The sequence below is a fragment of the Aotus nancymaae genome, unplaced genomic scaffold (assembly GCF_030222135.1).
Source record: "Aotus nancymaae isolate 86718 unplaced genomic scaffold, 86718_ANA_hifiasm-v0.15.2.pri h1tg000062l, whole genome shotgun sequence".
Lineage (NCBI taxonomy): Eukaryota > Metazoa > Chordata > Mammalia > Primates > Aotidae > Aotus > Aotus nancymaae.
In genome coordinates this window covers 18876856-18896465 of record NW_026988476.1, presented here as the reverse complement: position 1 = coordinate 18896465, position 19610 = coordinate 18876856, and the positions used below count along the sequence as shown (strand labels likewise).

The 19610-nt window shown below is 38.2% G+C and overlaps 1 protein-coding gene across 1 annotated transcript; it reads right to left on the bottom strand.

Annotated features, from left to right (window-relative positions):
- Positions 1 to 10287: 10287 nt before the first annotated feature.
- On the bottom strand, positions 10288 to 10958 carry LOC135270398 (polyadenylate-binding protein-interacting protein 2). The gene has a single exon (XM_064365730.1). The coding sequence runs from the start codon at positions 10839 to 10841 to the stop codon at positions 10467 to 10469; it is 375 nt and encodes a 124-aa protein (XP_064221800.1). The 5' UTR covers positions 10842 to 10958; the 3' UTR covers positions 10288 to 10466.
- Positions 10959 to 19610: the final 8652 nt, after the last annotated feature.

Sequence of the window (19610 nt, the reverse complement as noted above, 5' to 3'; positions counted from 1 at the left end):
GTGCAGATCTTGCAGGATTGTTACATAGGTATACACATGCCATGGTGGTTTGCTGCCTCCATCCCCCTGTGACCTGCATTAGGTATTTCTCCCAATGTTATCCCTCCCCAATCTTCCTACCCCCTGCTATCCCTCCCCTACTCCCCTACCCCGAAACAGACCCCAGTGTGTGAAGTTCCCCTCACTGTGTCCATGTGTTCTCATTGTTCAACACCCACTTATGAGTCAGAATATTTGGTATTTGGTTTTCTGTTCTTGTGTTAGTATGCTGAGAATGATGGTTTCCAGGTTCATCCATGTCCCTACAAAGGACATTAACTCATCTTTTTTTATGTCTGTATAGTATTCCATAGTGTACATTTGCCACATTTTCTTTATCCAGTCTATCACTGATGGGCATCTGGGTTGGTCCAAGTCTTTGCTATTGTAAACAGTGCCACAATGAACATACATGTACATGTGTCTTTATAACAGAACAATTTAAAATCCTTTGGGTACATATCCAGTAATGGGATTGCTGAGTCAAATGGTATTTCTATTTTTAGATCCTTGAGGAATTGCCACACTGCCTTCCACAATGGTTGAACTAATTTACACTCCCACCAACAGTGTAAATGCATTCCTATTTCATCCTCTCCAGCATCTATTGTCTCCAGATTTTGTAATGATCGCCATTCTAACTGGCATGAGACAGACTCTCAATGAGGTTTTGCTTTGCATTTCTGTAATGACCAGTGATGATGAGCATTTTTTCACGTTTGTTGGCTGCATAAATGTTTTCTTTTGTAAAGTGTCTGTTCATATCCTTTGCCCACTTTTTGATTTTTTTTTCTTGTAAATTTGTTTCAGTTCTTTGTCGATTCTAGATATTAGCCCTTTGTCAGATGGGTGGGTTGCAAAAAATTTTTCCCATTCTGTTGGTTGCTGGTTCACTCCAATAATTGCTTTTTTGCTCTACAGAAGCTCTGGAGTTTAATTAGATCTCATTTGTCTATTTTGGCTTTTGTTGCCCTTGCTTTTGGTGTTTTAGTGATGAAGTTCTTGCCTATGCCTATGTCCTGAATGGTATTGCCTGGGTTTTCTTCTAGGGTTTTTATGGTGTTAGGTCTTATGTTTAAGTCTTTAATCCATCTGGAGTTAATTTTTGTATAAGGTGTAAGGAAGGGTTCTTGTTTCACCTTTTGCACATGGCTAGCCAGTTTTCCCAACACCATTTATTAAACAGGGTATCCTTTCCCCATGTTGTTTTTGTCAGGTTTGTCAATGATCAGATGGTTGTAGATGTGTGGTGTTGCTTCCAACCCCTCTGTTCTGTTCCATTGGTCTATATCTCTGTTTTGGTACCAGTACCATGCTATTTTGATTACTGTAGCCTTGTAGTATAGTTTGAAGTCAGGTAGCATGATGCCTCCAGCTCTGTTCTTTTTGTTTAGGATTGTCTTGGCTATGTGGGCTCTTTTTTGGTTCCATACGAAGTTTAAGGTGGTTTTTTTCCCAGTTCTGTAAAGAAGGTTGATGGTAGCTTGATGAGGATAGCATTGAATCTATAAATTACTTTGGGCAGTATGGCCATTTTCATGATATTGATTCTTCCTAACCATGAGCATGGAATGTTTTTCCAAATGTTTGTGTCCTCTCTTATTTCCCTGAGTAGTGGTTTGTAGTTATTCCTGAAGATGTCCTTCGCATCCTTTGTTAGTTTTATTCTTAGGTATTTTATTCTCTTTGTAGGAATTGTAAATAAGAGTTTACTCATGATTTGGCTGTCTATCTGTTATTGGTGTACAGAAATGCTTGTGATTTTTGCACACTGATGTTGTATCCTGAGACTTTGCTGAAGTTGCTTACCAGCTTAAGCAGATTTTGGGCTGAGATGATGGGGTCTTGTAAATACACAATCAGGTTATTTGCAAATGGAGACAATTTGACTTCCTCTTTTTTTAACTGAAACCCTTTATTTCTTTTTCTTGCCTGACTCCTCTGGATAAAACTTCCAATACTATGTTGAATAATAATGGTGAGAGAGGGCATGCTTGTCTAGTGCCAGATTTCAAAGGGAATGCTTCCAGTTTTTGCTCATTCAGTATGATATTGGCTGTGGGTTTGTTGTCAATGGCTTTTTTATTATTTTGATATATGTTTCATCGATACCTAGTTTATTGAGAGTTTTTAGCATAAAGGCTGCTGAATTTTGTCAAAGGCCTTTTCTGCATCTATTGAGATAATCGTGGTTTTTGTCTTTGGTTCTGTTTATGTGATGGATTACATTTATAGATTTGCAAATGTTGAACTAGGCTTGTATCCCCAGGATCAAGCCTACTTGATTGTGATGAATGAGCTTTCTGATGTGCTGTTGCATTCAGTTTGCCAGTATTTTATTTAAGAGTTTTGCATCAATGTTCATCATGGATATTGGCCTAAAATTTTCTTTTTTAGTTCTGTCTCTGCCAGGTTTTGGTATCAGGATAATGTTGGTCTCATAAAATGAGATACGGAGGATTTCCTCTTTTTGTATTGTTTGGAATAGTTTCAGAAGGATTGGTACCAGCTCCTCTTTGTATGTCTGGTAAAATTCAGCTGTGAACCCGTCTGGACCTGTATCTTTTTTGCTTTTTAGGCTCTTAATTGCTGTCTCAACTTCAGCCCTTGCTATTGGTCTATTCAGGGATTCAACCTCTTCCTGGTTTAGTCTTGGGAGGGTGTAAGTGTCTGGGAATTTATCCTTTTCTTCTAGATTTACTGGTTTATGTACGTAGAATTGTTTGTAGTATTCTCTGATGGTAGTTTGTATTTCTGTGGGATCAGTGGTGGTATCCCCTTTATCATTTTATTGCATCTATTCAATTCTTCTCTCTTTTCTATTAGTCTGGCTAGCAGTCTATCTATTTTGTTGATCTTTCAAAAAAAACCAGCTCCTGGATTTATTGATTTTTTGAAGGTTTTTTTTTGTGTCTCCATCTGCTTCTGTTCTGCTCTGATCTTAGTTATTTCTTGTCTTCTGCTAGCTTTTGAATTTGTTTGATCTTCCTCCTCTAGTTTTTTTAATTATGACAGTCGGGTACTGATTTTAGATCTTTCCTTGTTTCTCATGTGGGCATTTATTGCTATAAATTTCCCTCTAGACATCGCTTTAAATTTAAAGAGATTCTGGTACAGGTGTCTTCATTCTCATTGGTTTCAAAGAATATTTTTTTTCTGCTTTCATTTCGTTATTTATCCAGTAGTCATCCAGAAGCAGGTTGTTCAGTGTCCATCAATTTGTGCAGTTTTGAGTGAGTTTCTTAATTCTGAGTTCTAATTTTGATTGCATGGTCTGCGAGACTGGTTGTTATGATTTCCATTCTTTTGCATTTGCTGAGGAGTAATTTACTTCCTGTTATGTGGTCAGTTTTAGAGTAAGTGTGATGTGGCGTTGAGAAGAATGTATATTCTGTGGATTTGGGGTGTAGAGTTCTGTAGATGTCTATTAGGTCCACTTGGTCCACATCTGCATTCAGGTCCTGGATATCCTTGTTGACTTTCTTTCTCATTGACCTGTCTAATATTGACAGTGGAGTGCTAAAGTCTCCTAATATTATTGTGTGGGTGTCTAAGTCTCTTTGTAGGTTGTTAAGAACTTGCTTTATGTATCTAGGTGCTTCTGTATTGGGTGCATAGATATTTAGGTTAGCTAGTTCTTCTTGTTGCATTGATCCTTTTACCACTATGTAATGCCCTCCTTTGTCTCTTTTGATATTTGTTGGTTTAAAGTCTGTTTTGTCAGAGAGTAAGATTGCAACCCCTGCTTTATTTTGCTCTCCATTTGCTTGGTGAATCTTCTTCTATCTCTTTATTTTGAGTCTATGTGTGTCTTTGTACATGAAATGGATCTCCTGAATACAGCACACTGATGGATTTGACTTTTTATCCAATTTTCCAGTCTGTGTCTTTTCATTGGGGCATTTACCCTGTTTACATTTAGGGTCAATATTGTTATGTGTGAATTTGATCTTGCCATTTTGATACTAGCTGGTTGTTTTGCCCATCAGTTGATGCAGTTTCTTCATCATGTCGACAGTCTTTACCATTTGGTACATTTTTCCAGTGGCTGGTACTGGTTGTTCCTTGCCATGTTTTGTGCTTCCTTCAGGAGCTCTTGTAAGGCAGGCCTGGTGGTGATGAAATCTCTCAGCAATTGCTTGTCCAGAAAAGATTTTATTTCTCCTTTACTTATGAAGCTTAGTTTGGCTGGATATGAAATTCTGGGTTGAAAGTTCTTTTCTTTAAGGATGTTGAATATTAGCCCCCACTCTCTTCTGGCCTGTAGGGTTTCTGTCAAGAGATCTGCTGTGAGTCTGATGGTCTTCCCTTTGTGGGTGACCTGACCTTTCTCTCTGGCTGTCCTTAGTATTTTCTCCTTCATTTCAACCATGGTGAATCTGATGATTATGTGCCTTGGGGTTGCTCTTCTTGAGGAATATCTTTGTGGTGTTCTCTGTGTTTCCTGAATTTGAATGTTGGCCTGCCTTGCTAGGTTGGGGAAGTTCTCTGGATAATATCCTGAAGAGTGTTTTCCAGCTTGGATGCATTCTCCCTGTCACATTCAGGTACACCGATCAAGCGTGGATTAGGTCTTTTCACATAATCCCATATTTCTTAAAGGCTTTGTGCATTTCTCTTCACTCTTTTTTCTCTAATCTTGCCTTCTCATTTGATTTCATTGAGTTGATATTTAATCTCTGATATCCTTTCTTCTGCTTGACCAATTTGGCTTTTGAAGCTTGTGTATGTTTCACAAAGTTCTTGTTCTGTGGTTTTCAGTTCCATCAAGTTGTTTATGTTCTTCTCTAAGCTAGTTATTCTAGTTACCATTTTGTCTCACCTTTTTTCAAGTTCTTAGTTTCTTTGCATTGGGTTAGAACATGTTCCTTTAGCTCAGAGAAGTGTGTTATTACCTACCTTCTGAAGAAGCCTGCTTCTGTCAATTTGTCAAACTCATTCTCCATCCAGTTTTGTTCCTTTGCTGGTGGGGGGTTGTGATCCTTTGGAGGAGGAGAGGCATTCTGGTTTTTGGTGATTTCATCCTTTTTGCACTGATTTCTTCCCATATTCATGGATTTATCTACCTTTGGTCTTTGAAGTTGGTGATTTTCAGATGTGGTCTCTGAGTGGACGTCCTTTATGTTGATGCTGAAGCTATTTCTTTCTACTTTTTAGTTTTCCTTCTAAGAGTCAGGCCCCTCCACTACAGGACTGCTGGAGGCCTACTCCAGATCTTGCTTGCCTGGGAATCACCCATGAGAGCTGCAGAACATCAAGAATTGCTGCCTGTTCTTTCCTCTGGCAGCTTCATCCCAGAAGGGTACCCACCAGATGTCAGCCAGAACTCTCCTGTATGAAGTGTTTTTTTTGGATATACAGGGGTCAGGGAGCCCCTTGAGGAGGCTGTCTGTCCCTTATCAGAGTTCAAGTGCTGTGCTGGAAGTTCTGTTTCTCCCTTTAGGGATGATGGGCAGGAATGTTTAAGTCTGCTGCAGTGGAACTCACAACCACCCATTTTCCCAGGTGCTCTGTCCTGGGAAGGTGGGGTTTTAATTATAAGATCCTCACATGCTGCTATCTAGCAAGGAGGGAGTCTAGTCACAGTCTGCCTGCAGAGGCACTGCTGAGTTGCTATGGGTGCCATTCAGCTGCTGTGTAAACTTCCTCATGCTTTTGTTTACACAGGCAAGGTTAGAAATGCCTAGGCAATGGTGGATGCCTTTCCCTCCTCTGAGCTCAACTGTCCTGAGTTGAGCTCAAACTGCTGTGCTGGCTGCAAAACTCTCAAGCCAGAGGGTTTCAGTTTGCTGGTCTTTGTGGGGGTGGGACCCGCTGAGCCAGATCAGTTGGCTTCCTACCTTCAGCTCCCCTTATTTCAGGGGAGTGAAAGGCACTGGCTCACAGGAGTTCCAGGTACCAGCCAAAATGGCCACCTGGATTTGTGCTGAAAACCCATGGTGCCAGCTGGAATGGCCACACAGATCTGTGCTGAAAACCCGCAGGGCTTGTGGGCCTGGTGGAATCTCCTGGTCTCGGTCAAGACAATTTTAAGCAAAAAGAATAAAACTGGAGGCATCACTTTACCTGACTTCAAACTATACTACAAGGCTACAGTAACCAAAACAGCATGGTACTGGTACCAAAACCGATATATATATACCAAGTAACAGAATAGAGGTGTCAGAAATAACACCACACATCTATACCAAGTAACAGAATAGAGGTGTCAGAAATAACACCACACATCCACAACCATTTGATCTTCAACAAACCTGACAAAAACAAGCAATGGAGAAAGGAGTCCCTGTTTAATTAATGGTATTGGGAAAACTGGCTAGCCATATGTAGAAAACTGAAATTGGACTCCTTCCTTACACCTTATACAAAAATTAACTCAAGATGGATTAAAGACTTAAATGTAAGACCTAAAACCATAAAAACCCTAGAAGAAAACCTAGGCAGTACCATTCAAGACATAGGCATGGGTGAAGACTTCATGACTAAAACACCAAAAGCAATGGCAACAAAAGTCAAAATTGACAAATGGGATCTAAATAAACTAAAGAGCTTCTGCACAGCAAAAGAAAATATCATCAGAGTTAACAGGCAACCTACAGAATGGGAGAAAATTATTGCAAACTATCCATCTATCAAAGGGCTAATATCCAGAATCTACAAAGAAACAAACACAAGAAAAAAACATAAAACCCTATCAACAAGTGGGTGAAGTATATGAACAGACACTTCTCAAAAGAAGACATTTATGTGGCCAATAAACTTATATAAAAAAAGCTCATCATCACTGGTCATTAGAGAAATGCAAATCAAAACTACAATGAGATACCATCTCATGCCAGTTAGAATGACCATCGTTAAAAAGTCAGGAAACAACAGATGCTGGAGAGGATGTGGAGAAATAGGAATTCTTTTACACTGTTGATGGAGTGTAAATTAGTTTAACCATTGTGGAAGACAGTATGGCAATTCCACAAGGATCCAGAACCACAAATACCTTTTCACCTAGCAATCCCATTACTTGGTATATACCCAAAGGATTATAATTCATTCTACTATAAAGACACATGCACACATATGTTTATTGCAGGCTGTTCATAATAGCAAAGACATGGAACCAACTCAAAGGCCCATCAAAGACAGACTGAATAAAGAAAATGTGGTTCAAATACACTATGGAATACTATACAGTCACAAATAAGGATGAGTTCATGTCCTTTGCAGGGACATGGATGAAGCTCAAAATTATCATTCTCAGCAAACTGACACAGGAACAGAAAATCAAATAACACATGTTCTCACTCATAAGTGGGAGTTGAACAATGAGAATACATGGGCACAGGGAGGGGAACATCACACACTGGGTCATGTTGGGGGATGGGGGCTAGTGGAGGGATAGCATTAGGAAAAATACCTAATGTGGATGATGGGTTGATTGGTGCAGTGAATCACCATGGCGTATGTATATCTATGTAACAACCTTGCACGTTCTGCACATTATCCCAGAACTTAAAATATTATAAAAATAAATATATAATTTTTTTAAAAAGCATTATTAAATATAGAAAAATGCTGTATTCATATTATCATGAATAGGTACTTCAAATTTGCTGTTAAATAAAATTAATGAGATCACTTAAAAGTAAAAAAAAAAAGAAACATGAGCTCTCAATGCATGAAATCTGGGTTCAAATTTTGGCAATTATGACTGCCTATTGACTTCATCTTCTGTTCTTAGTTTCCCTGTCTGTAATCTGGTAAAATAATAGTACCTGCTCATGGAGTTATAAAATGTTTAACTTAGTAAGTGCTTAACAATTTTTTTTTTTTTTTTTTTTTTTTTATGAAACTAATAGTATTCACTTCTTTGCTCCTTGTTCTCTAACTTCTTAAACTTCACAACAATAGGACACCTTGCTAAAAATAACCATTTCTTCTTTTTTCCTTCTTTAAATTATCAAGTGTCTTTTTAATTTCAGTCTTTGATATAATTTTGACTTTTTTTTTTTTTTTTATTAAAGAGAAAGAGAGAGAGAGAATGGGGAGGAGGAAAAAGGAAGAGAAAGAGAGAGAGAGAATGGGGAGGAGGAAAAAGGAAAAGAAAGAGGGAGAGAGAATGGGAGTATTGCTTTCTTGCCCAGGCTAGAATGCAATTTAGTAATGGGTATTGAAAACCTCTTGTATACTGATAATTATACTTAATGATGTAGTCAGGAAGGAATAAGGGAAGAAGATAACAAACAAACAGCCAACCAATATTTCATTTAAACCTATGAAATGCTATGCGATTACTGAGGAGTGATTTACTTCCAATTATGTAGTCACTTTTGGAATAGGTGTGAGGTGGTAATGTATGTTTTGTGTATTTGAAGTGGAGAGTTCTATAAATGTTTATTAAGTTTACTTGTTCCGGGTCTGAGTTCAAGTCCTGAATATCCTTGTTAATTTTCTGTCTCGTTGATCTATAGAATCGTTAGCTATTCTTGTTACACTGATCCTTTTACCATTATGTAATGTCCTTCTTTGCCTCTTTTGATCTTTGTTGCTTTAAAGTCTACTTTATCAGAGGCGAGAATTGCATCTCCTGCTTTTTGTTTATTTGTTTATTTTTACTCTCTGGTTGGTAAATCTTCCTCCTTCTCTTTGAGTCTTTGTGTATTGTTGCATGTAAGATGGGTCTGGATGCAGCATACCGATGGGTTTTGGCTTTTTATCCAATTGAAATATATATAAGTTTAATACTGGCGTTTGATGCTAGCTGGCTGTTTTGCCCACTAGTTGATGTAAATTTTTCATTGTATTAATGTTCTTTGCTTTTTAATATATTTTTGGAAAGGCTGATATTGGTTGTTCCTTTATATGTATAGTGCTTCTTTCAGAAGCTCTTGTAAAGCAGGCCTGGTGGTGGTGAACTCTCTAAGTACTTGTTTGTTCGCAAAAGATTTAATTTTTCCTTCGTTCATAAAGCTTAGTTTGGCTGGATAGGAAATTCTGGGTTGAAAGTTCTTTTCTTTAAGAATGTTAAATATTGGTCCCCACTCTTTTCTGGCTTGTAGGGTTTCTGCTGAGAGATCTGCTGTGAGTCTGATAGATTTCCCTTTGTGGGTAACCTGACCTTTCTCTCTGGCTGCCCTTAGTATTTTCTCCTTCATTTCAACCCTAATAAATCTGGCAATTATGTGCCTTGGGGTTGGTCTTCTTGAAGAATATCTTTGTGGTGTTCTCTGTATTACCTGGAGTTGAATATTACCTTGCCTTGCTAAGTTGGGAAAGTTTTCCTGAATGATATCCTGAAGAGTATTTTCCAACTTGGATTCATTCTCTTCATCACATTCAGGTACACCTATCAAACGTAGATTAGGTCTTTTCACATAGTCCCATATTTCCTGGAGACTTTGCTCATTCCTTTTTATCCTTTTTTCTCCAATCTTGTCTTCTCGTTTCATTTCACTGAGCTGGTCCTCGACTTCTGATATCCTTTCTTCTGCTTGATCAATTCGACTGTTTAAGCTTGTGCATGCTTCGCGAAGTTCTCGTGTTGTGCTTTTCAGCTCCATCAATTCACTTATATTCCTCTCTAAATTGTCCATTCTCGTTAGCATTTCGTCAAACCTTTTTTTAAGGTTCTTAGTTTCTTTGCACTGGGTTAGAACAAGTTCTTTTAATTCACAGAAGTTTCTCATCACCCACATTTTGAAACCTGCTTCTGTTATTGGAACACACTCGTTCTCCATTAAGTCTTGTTCCGTTACTGATGAGGAATTGCGATCCCCTGTAGAGGGAGAGGCATTCTGATTTTGAGTATTCTCTGCCTTTTTAGGCTGGTTTCTTCCCTTCATTATATATGTATCCGTCTGTTGTCTTTGTAATTACCGACTTTCTAACTAGGTCTCTGAGCGGACGTCCAACTTTTTGATTCCCAGCGCCGAAATCTGAGCAATCCACTGCACCGGCCAAAACAGCGGTGTTAAGATTGATGGTGCCTTTCTGCCCAGGAATCTCTGGACTCTGCACCAAGAACTGCCGCTTTAAGGTGCCAGCAAAACCGCCGCGCCGGCCACAAGAGTCGCTCTGGCGACCCGTGGAGCTCCTCCACTGGGAATCTCCTGGTCCGTGAGCTACAAATATTCGTCTGAAAGTGTGGCGTCCTCTCGTTCTCTGCGCTTTCACTGGGAGCTACGTGCCTGAGCTGCTAGTGGTCAGCCATCTTGGATCTCTCTCTAATTTTTTTTTTTTTTTTTTTTTTTTTTTTACTTAATAACAGTCTCAGCACTTTTATTAAGCATGCAAGACTAACAAAAACTTTGGCAATGCATAAGTGTAACACAGTGACAAGAGAGAGCTTTTACAATTAAGTCTTCTAATACTGCCTTCACAGTGTGGAAATTGTGCTACATCCACCAAAAGAGGGCCCCATCTACTCAAATATTTTAGTACTTCACCCCAGGAACAAACTCCTTTGCATTTGGATTCAGATTGCTCTTGACCACAAGATCTTCCAGAGAAGAGCCGTCACTGATAACAAGGTCATTAAACTGGTCTTGGATTTGGTCCATAGTTTGTGGGAGATCTCGAGCTGGAATAAACCATTCATGCTCTTCTTCCTCTTCCAGCATTTCTTGGAAACAGCGTTCAATAAATTCTTCTTCCCATAACTCCTCTTCTATTTGTCTGTTGAATTCTTCTTCATTTTCCATCCACATGTACTCTGCAAATGGATTGTCATCTTCATGAGAATGACCGTTAATAATCACATCTTCATTGATGATGCTTGGGCTAGTACTGCTGCGACTTGGATCTTTCATGGTTGATGTTAGTTGTCGTTTTTAACCAAGTGCACAACAGCGGGGACGGCAGCCAACGAATCCTGTCGGCCTCTGCGGATCTCCACAGGCAGCGTCGCTCCCCCGCTCGACGTGCGCTTAGCATGTTATTAGTTATGTTACATTTATTTACAGACTAAGGAAGTCACTAAAAATAGTGATGAGTTCTAGAACATGTTAGGTAGAAAGTTGATGAAAATAATAGCTAATAACCGCTATTTATAAGGTCTTAACTAACTTTAGACACCATCCTAAAAGCTTTCAATGAAGTAATTTATTTAAACTTTATAACAGTGCCATGATGTAGGTACTATTATGTTTCCCACTTTTATACAGAAGGAACTGACACTCAGAAAACCAGTAAGAATTGTTCACAGTCACTCATTTAGAATGCAGCAGAACTGGAAGGCAAGGCAGGGACTGGATTGACTAGAAACAGAGATTTATGCCCATCAATGATAGACCGGACAGGGAAAATGTGGCACATATACACCATGGAATATCATGCAGCCATCAAAAACGATGAGTTCGTGTCCTTTGTAGGGACATGGATGAACCTGGAAACCATCATTCTCAGCAAACTGACACAAGAACAGAAAATCAAACACATGTTCTCACTCATAGGTGGGTGTTGAACAATGAGAACACATGGACACAGGGAGGGGGGCATCACACACTAGGGTCTGTCAGGGAGCAATAGGGGAGGGACAGTGGGGGTGGGGAGTTGGGGAGAGATAGCCCAGGGAGAAATGCCAGATATAGGTGATAGGGAGGAAGGCAGCAAACCACACTGCCATGTGTGTACCTATGCAACAATCTTGCATGTTCTTCACATATACTGCAAAACCTAAAATGCAATTTAAAAAAACCAGAGATTTAAACACTCTGTATTTACATAAGCCTTATTCTCAATGAAATATAGATGAGAAAAATCTTCTGAATTTTTTTACATTTGTTTTGATTATCCTGATCTTTTTCTCATGTTTGCAACTATATTTCAAATATTAATGAGATTTTATATACCTAAAAATATTCCTTCAAAATGTATGAATTAATAAGAGGTGATAAACCAGTGATCAACCATAACCATGCAAGTTTTCAATGCTGAAAATATTTTTAATATCTGAGATTAATAGAATGTTAGTTCACTTATTTTTTTCTTTTGAGATGGAGTCTCACTCGTTGCCCCGGCTGGAGTGCAGTGGCTGTGATCTGGTCTCACTGCAACCTCTGCCTCCCAGGTTCCAACAATTTTCATACCTCAGCCTCCTGAGTATCTGAGATTACAGGCACCTGCCACCACACCAGGCTAATTTTTTGTATTTTTTGTACAGATGGGGTTTCGCTATGTTGGCTAGGCTGGTCTCAAACTCCTGACCTAGTGTTCCACCCACCTCAGCCTCTCAAAGCACTGGGATTATAGACATGAGTCACCGCACCCAGCCAGTCAATTCACTTCTTATTGAAAATGTCAATTCACTTTGTTACACCTACTGATTTTAAAGAAACTTAAAATCAATTTTACTTAATTTTGTTGTAGAATATAATTCAATTTCAAGTGGGTATAAAAATTAAACAAGGGATTATTAAAACATGAGTTATAACATATAACTGGAGTCAAATGCAAGTCATCTTTTATATAGCTATCTTTCCTCATTCAAACTCTTCATATACATTCTATCGGTCTTCCTCTAAAATATACCAATTTGTATTTTAAGACATTAGGCATAGTTTTAAAATATTATTTTCTAAAAGTTCAAAAACTAATTTTGCCCCATGCTTCTCTAAAAACAACTATGATTTATTGAACATGTATTAGGTGCCAAAACTGATAAATATCATTTCACTTATTCAACATAACGGATCTATTTAACACAGGAAAAACTGAGGCTTAAGAGAGTTAAATACTATACCCAAGGTCACCCAACACTTTATCATGGGATTTACAACTGTTTCTCCAGTGCCCTATCAAACCTATAGCTTCCTCACCTATGACATTCATCTCCTTCACCTGAGAATCTTGTAGACACATAAAAACAGAATGATCTTTCTGAATATTCAGTGAAATATGAAATATTAGAAACATGGTTTGCATTATGTTTGAGGCTGGTGGTTCACAAAATAGTGCACATGAAAATCGTCTGCAAACCTTTTATAAAATGGAGATTCCTAAGTACCATTACTACAATCCCAAGATTTGAATCTGGTTTGGAGTATTTGGAACAAGCATCTCAGGTGATTCAGAAAAAAGTAATTTGCAGATCATACCTTAAAAAGCAGCATTCTAGCTAGCAGAGCAAGATGGCAGAATAGAAGCCCATACCATTTGCTCTTTACCGCAACAGGAACACCAGATTTTAACAGTTATCTGCACACAGAAAAGCACCATCACAAGAACCAAAAATCAGACAAGCAATCACCATACCTGGTTTTAACTTCATATTGCTGAAAGAGGCATTGAAGAGGGTAGGAGAGACAATTTTGAATTGTAGCATCACCCCTCCAGCATTCCCTAGCAGTGGGCTTGCTTTGTGAGGAGTCTGTGCACCGGGGGAAGGAAAAGCACAGTGACTGTGGGACTTTACATTGAATTCAGTGTTGCCCTATCACAGTGGAGAGTAAAGCTGTGTTGGCCTCAGCCAACATCTGAACAAGGCGCATTTAAACCAGACCTAGCCAGAGAGAAATTGCCTATCCCAGTAGTGAGAATCTGAGTTTCTCAGCAAGCCTCACAACTGCAGACTAAAATACCCTGTGGTCCTGGATAACTTAAAAGGCAATCTAGGACACAGGACTGCAACTCCTAGTACCAAGCTGAACTAGGGTGGCAAGCCACCTAGGGAGATACCAGCCATGGCAGCAAAGGTAGTGCTTGAGCCACCCCCACAACCCTAGGCAGTGCAGCTCACAGGAACGAAAGTGACTCCTTCCCTCTGCTTTCTTAAGAAGAGGAGAGCTAAGAGTAAAGAGGACTTTGTCTTGGATGTTGTATACCAGCTGAGCTACAGCAGGATAAGGCATCAGGCAGAGTTGGAAGGACCCTATTCCAGACCCTAGCTTGCAGATGACATTTCTAAACTTACTCTGGGCCAAAAGGGAAACTACTGCCTTGAAGGGAAGAAAGCACTCCTGACAGGATTCATCACTGCTGACTACAGAGTCCTTGGGCCCTAAATAACCAGTAGCAATACCCAGATAGTATGCTGTGGGCTTTGGGCTCTGAGACATGCTGAACACAGACGTAACCAAGCACATTCCCCTCTGCGGTGGCTATGGTCAAAGATCCCCTCTGTTTGAGAAACACAGATGGAAAAGTAAAGGGAACTTTGTCTTGCATCTTAGGTACCAGACCACAGTGGGTAGAGCAATAAGTGGATTCTGAGGGTCCCTAAGTCTAGGCCTAGGCTCTTAGAAAGCATTTCAAGACCTGATCTGGGCCATAAAGGAGCCCATTTTCCTAAAAAGTGAGTCCTAGGCCATACAGCATTCACCACCTCCTCAGATGACTGAAGAGTTTTGGGCTTTAAGTGAACATTGGTGGTGGCCTGGAAAAGCCTGCTGTGGGTTGGTGGTGGCAGTGACCACAGGGCGAGGCTTCTCTACCTATGGAAAGGTGAAGGAAGAGAAGAAGGACTTTGTATTGTAGTTTGAGTGCCAGCTTAGCTGCACTGGAATACAACATCAGGTAAATTTCTAAGGATTTTTACTCCAATCTGTGGCTCCCAGGCAGCATCTCTGGACCCACCCCAACCCAGGGCCTGGGGAAACTTGCCACCCTAAAGGGAAGGGCACAAACGTGACTGGCTTCATCACCTGCTTATCATAGAACCCTAGGTCCTTCAGTGAACATAGGAAGTAGCCTGCTAGTGGTTATACTGGGTCCTGGGTGAGATCCAAAGCTGTGGTGGCTTGTGTTTGGACCCAGCATGATCCCAGTGGTGATGGCCACAGAGGTCCTTGCATCACTATAGTCCCAGGACCAGGTAACTCAGCACAGATAGAGACTGTTTGTTTGGGAGAAAGGGCAAAGAACAAGAGTTATCTCCCTGGTAATCCAGATAATTCTTCTGGATTTTATCCAAAATCATAAAGGCAGTACCTCTACAAGTCTGCAAAATAAGTAGTAGTATTAGGCTTGGGGCCCAGGTCCCTTCAAATACTTGGAAATCCTTCTCAAGAAGGTTGGGCAAAGACGAGCTCAGCCTACAAAGACTGCAATAAATACTTAATTCTTCATTGCTCAGACACTGATGGACTTTTACCAGTATCAGTAACATCTAGGAAAACACGACCTTACCAAATGAACTGAATAACGCACCAGAGGAAAGAGAAACATGCAAACTTTCAGACAGAGAATTCAAAATAACTGTTTTGAGGAAACTCAAGGAAATTCATGATAACACAAAGAAGGAATGTAGAATTTTCTCAGATAAATTTAACAAAGAGATTGAAATAATTAAAATGAAGCAGAAATCCTAGTGTTGAAAAATGCAATTGACACACTGAAGAAAGCACTGGAGTCTCTTAATAGCAGAATTGATCAAGCAGAAGAAAGAATCCGTGAGCTTGAAGACAGGCTATTTGAAAATGCACAGTCAGAGAGAACAAAAGAAACAAAGAATAAAATACAATGGGGTATATTTATAAGATCTAGAAAATAGACTCAAAAGGGCAAATCTAAGAGTTATCAGCCTAAAAGAGGAGACAGAGGTAGAGACAAAGGTAGAAAGTGTATTCAAAGAGACAATATCAGGCCGGGCGTGGTGGCTCATGCCTGTAATCCAAGCACTTTGGAGGCCAAGGCAAGTGGATCACCTGAGGTCGAGAGTTCAAAGAGACAATATCAGAGAACTTCCCAAACCTAGAGAAATATATCAACATTTAAGTACAAGAAGCTAATAGAACCCCAAGCAGATTTAATTCAAAGACTATCTCAAGTTATTTAATAATCAAACTCCCAAAGGTCAAAAGTAAAGAAATGATCCTAAAAGAAGCAAGGGAAAAGAAACAAGTAACGTACAATGAAGATTCAATACGTCTGGCAGCAGACTTTTCAGTGGAAATCTTACAGACCAGTAGAGTATGACATATCTAAAGTGCTGAAGGAAAAATGTTTTACCCTAGAATAGTATATCTGGGATAAATATACTTCCATCATGAAGGACAAATAAAGACCTTCCTAGATAAATAAAAGCTGAGAGATTTCATCGGCTCTAGACCTGTCCTACCACAAATGCTAAAGGGAATTCTTCAATTTGAAAGAAAAAGATATTAATGAGCAAGAAAAGAATCATATTAAAGTACAAATACACTGGTAATAGTAAGTACACAAAAAAACACAGAATAATATAACAGGAGAATAATGGTTACTTCTTGTCTTAAGTAGAAAAAATAAATAATGAACCAATCAAAAACAATAACTACTACAGTTTTTCAAGACACAGATAGTATAATAAGACATAAAGAGAAACACTAAGAAGTTAAAAAGTGAGGGATAAAGTCAAAATATAGAGTTTGAAATAGTTTTTATGTGTTTGTTTAAGCAATCAGCGTTGTCATCAGCTTAAAATAGTGGGTAATAACATACTGTTTACAAGCCTCATGGTAACATTAAATAGAAAATCATACCACAGATAGACAGAAAATAAAAAGCAAGAAATGAAAGCATACTACCAATACAAAATCACCTTCACTAAAAGGAAGACATGAAGGAATAAAAGAAAGAGGACAAGAATATCGCAAAACAACCAGAACCCCAAATGACAACTCCAAAATGACAGGCGTTAAGTCTCTACTTACCAATAATAATATTGAATGTAAATAGACTAATCTTTCTAATCAAAAGACACAGAGTGGCTGAATAAGTGGAAAAAATAAGACCCAATGATCCATTGCCTACAAGAAACAAACTTCACCTATAAAGATACCCATAGACTCAAAGGAAACTAAAAAAAGAGCAGGGGTAGCAATACTTATATAAGACAAAATGGATTTCAAGAAAAAACTGCAAGAAGAGACAAAAAGATCATTATTTAAAGATAAAGGGATCAATTCAGCAAAAGGATATAGCAATTGTAAATATATGCACCCAACACTGGAGCACCCAGACATATAAAGCAAATGCTATTACAGCTAAAGAGAGATAGACCTCAATACAATATTACCTGGAGACTTCAATACCCACTTTCAGCATTGGACATTCTTCAGACAGAAATCAACAAAGAAACATCAAACTTAATCTGCTCTATAGAACAAATGGACCTAACAGATATCTATAGAACATTTCATCCAGTGACTACAGAATACACATTCTTCAACTCAGCATAGGAGTAATTGTAAAGGATAGACCCTATGTTAGGTCACAAAAGTTTTAAAACATACAAAAAAATTGATTAAAATAATATCAAGTATCTTCTCTGACCACAATGGAATAAAACTAGAAATCAACAAGAGAAATTTTGGAAACTATACAAACACATGGAAATTAAACAATATACTCTCAAATGACCAGTGGGACAATGAGGAAATTGAAAAGAAAATCTAAAAATTTCTTGAAACAAATGATAATGGAAACACAACATTCCAAAACCTATGAGATACAGCAAAAGCAGTACTAAAAAGGAAGTTTATACCTACAAGTGCCTATGTGAAAAAAGAAAAAAAAGTAAATAACCTAATGATGCATCTTAAAGAACTAGAAAAGCAAGCACAAATGGAAACCAAAATTAGCAAAAGAAAAAAATAATAATAAAGATACGAGCAAAAGTAAAAGAATTCGAAATGTAGAAAACAAAACAAAAAAAATCAATGAAACAAAAAGTTGGTTTTTGGAAAATATAAATAAAATTGACAAACCTTTAGTCAGATTAATGAGTAAAAGAAAGAGAAGAACCCAAATAAATAAAATCAGAGATGAAAAAGGAGACATTACAATTGATACCACAGAACTTCAAAGGATCATTAGAGGCAAGTCTGAGCAACTATATGGCAATAAACTGGAAAACCTAAAGGAAATGAATAATTTCCTAGACATGTACAACCTACCAAGATTTAACCATGAAGAAATCCAAAACCTGAACAGACCAGTAACAAGTAATAAGATCAAAGTCATAATAAAAAGTCCCTTAGTAAGGTAAAGCCCTGACCCAATGGCTTCACTGCTGAATTCTATCAAACATTTAAAGAAAAACTAATACCAATTCTACTGAAACTATTCCAAAAAATAGAGGAGGGAGTACTTCCAAACTCATTTTACAAGGCCAGTATTATCCTGATACCAAAACCAAAGACACATCAAAAAAAAAAAAAAAAAGAAAGAAAGAAATAAAGAAAAGAAAAGAGAGAGAAAGAGAAGGAAAAAGAGAACAAGAACAAGAACGAAAGAGAACTACAGGTCAAAAATCCTCAGCATAATACTAGCAAACCAAACCAATAAAACATTAAAAAGATCATTCATCCTGTAGGTTGCCTGTTCAGTATGGCAATAGTTTTCTTTTACTGTGCAGAAGCTCTTTAGTTTAATTAGGTCCCATTTGTCAATTTTGACTTTTGCTGCCATTGCTTTTGGTATTTTAGTCATGAAGTCTTTGCCCATGCCTATGCCCTGAATGGTATTGCCCAGGTTTTCTTCTAGGGTTTTTATGGTTTTAGGTCTTACATTTAAGTCCTTAATATATCTTGAGTTAATTTTTATATAAGGTGTAAGGCAGGGGTCCAGTTTCAGTTTCCTGTATATGGCTAGCCAGTTTTCCCAATAGCATTTCTTAAATAGGTAATTATTTCCCCATTGGTTTTTTTTGTCAGGTTTGTTGAAGATCAGATGGTTGTAGATGTGTGGCATTATTACTGAGGCCTCTATTCTGTTCCATTGGTATATATATCTGTTTGGTGCCAGTACCATGCTGTTTTGGTTACCGTAGCCTTGTAGTATAGTTTGAAGTCAGGCAGAGTGATGCCTCCAGTTTTGCTCTTTTTGCTTAGGATTATCTTGGCTATACTGGCTCATTTTTTGGTTCCATATGAAATTAAAAGTGGTTTTCTTCTAATTCTGTGAAGAAAGTCAATGATAGCTTGATGGGGATAGCATTGAATCCAGAAATTACTTTGGGCAGTATGACAATTTTCACTGCATTGGTTCTTCCTATCCATTAGCATGGAATGTTTTTCCACCTGTTTGTGCCCTCTCTTATTTCCTTGAGCAGTAATTTGTAGCTCTCCATGAAGAGATCCGTCATATCACTCGTACTGTATACCTATGTTAACAATCCTACACATTCTGCACATATATCCCAGAACTGAAAGTATAATAAAAAAGAAAGATTTAAAAATGTATCTGACATTTTTAGAAGTCATGCAAACGTAAAACTGTTTGAAATGTAAAAAAAAAAAAATCACTCATCATGACCAAGTGGGATTTATCCCTAAGATACAAGGATAGTTCAAGAGACTGGGATGGGTAGTGGCATCTGGAGGTGGAAGCAGGTGGAGATTGTTAATGTATACAAAACAAATAGAAAGAATGAATAAGACCTAGTATTTGCTAGCAAAGCAGGTGACTATAGTCAATAATAATTTAATTGCACATTTAAAAATAACTAAAAGAGTATAATTGGATTGTTTTAACACAAAGGAAAACTGCTTGAGGGGATGGACATACCCCACTTTTTATGATGTGATTATTACACATTGTATGCCTGTATTATATCTCATGTACCCCATAACTACATACACCTACTATGTATCTGCAAAAAT

What these genes read in the sequence shown, in the direction of transcription:
- LOC135270398 (XM_064365730.1), bottom strand. Translation starts at nt 10,841, where the DNA reads ATGAAAGATCCAAGTCGCAGCAGTACTAGCCCAAGCATCATCAATGAA.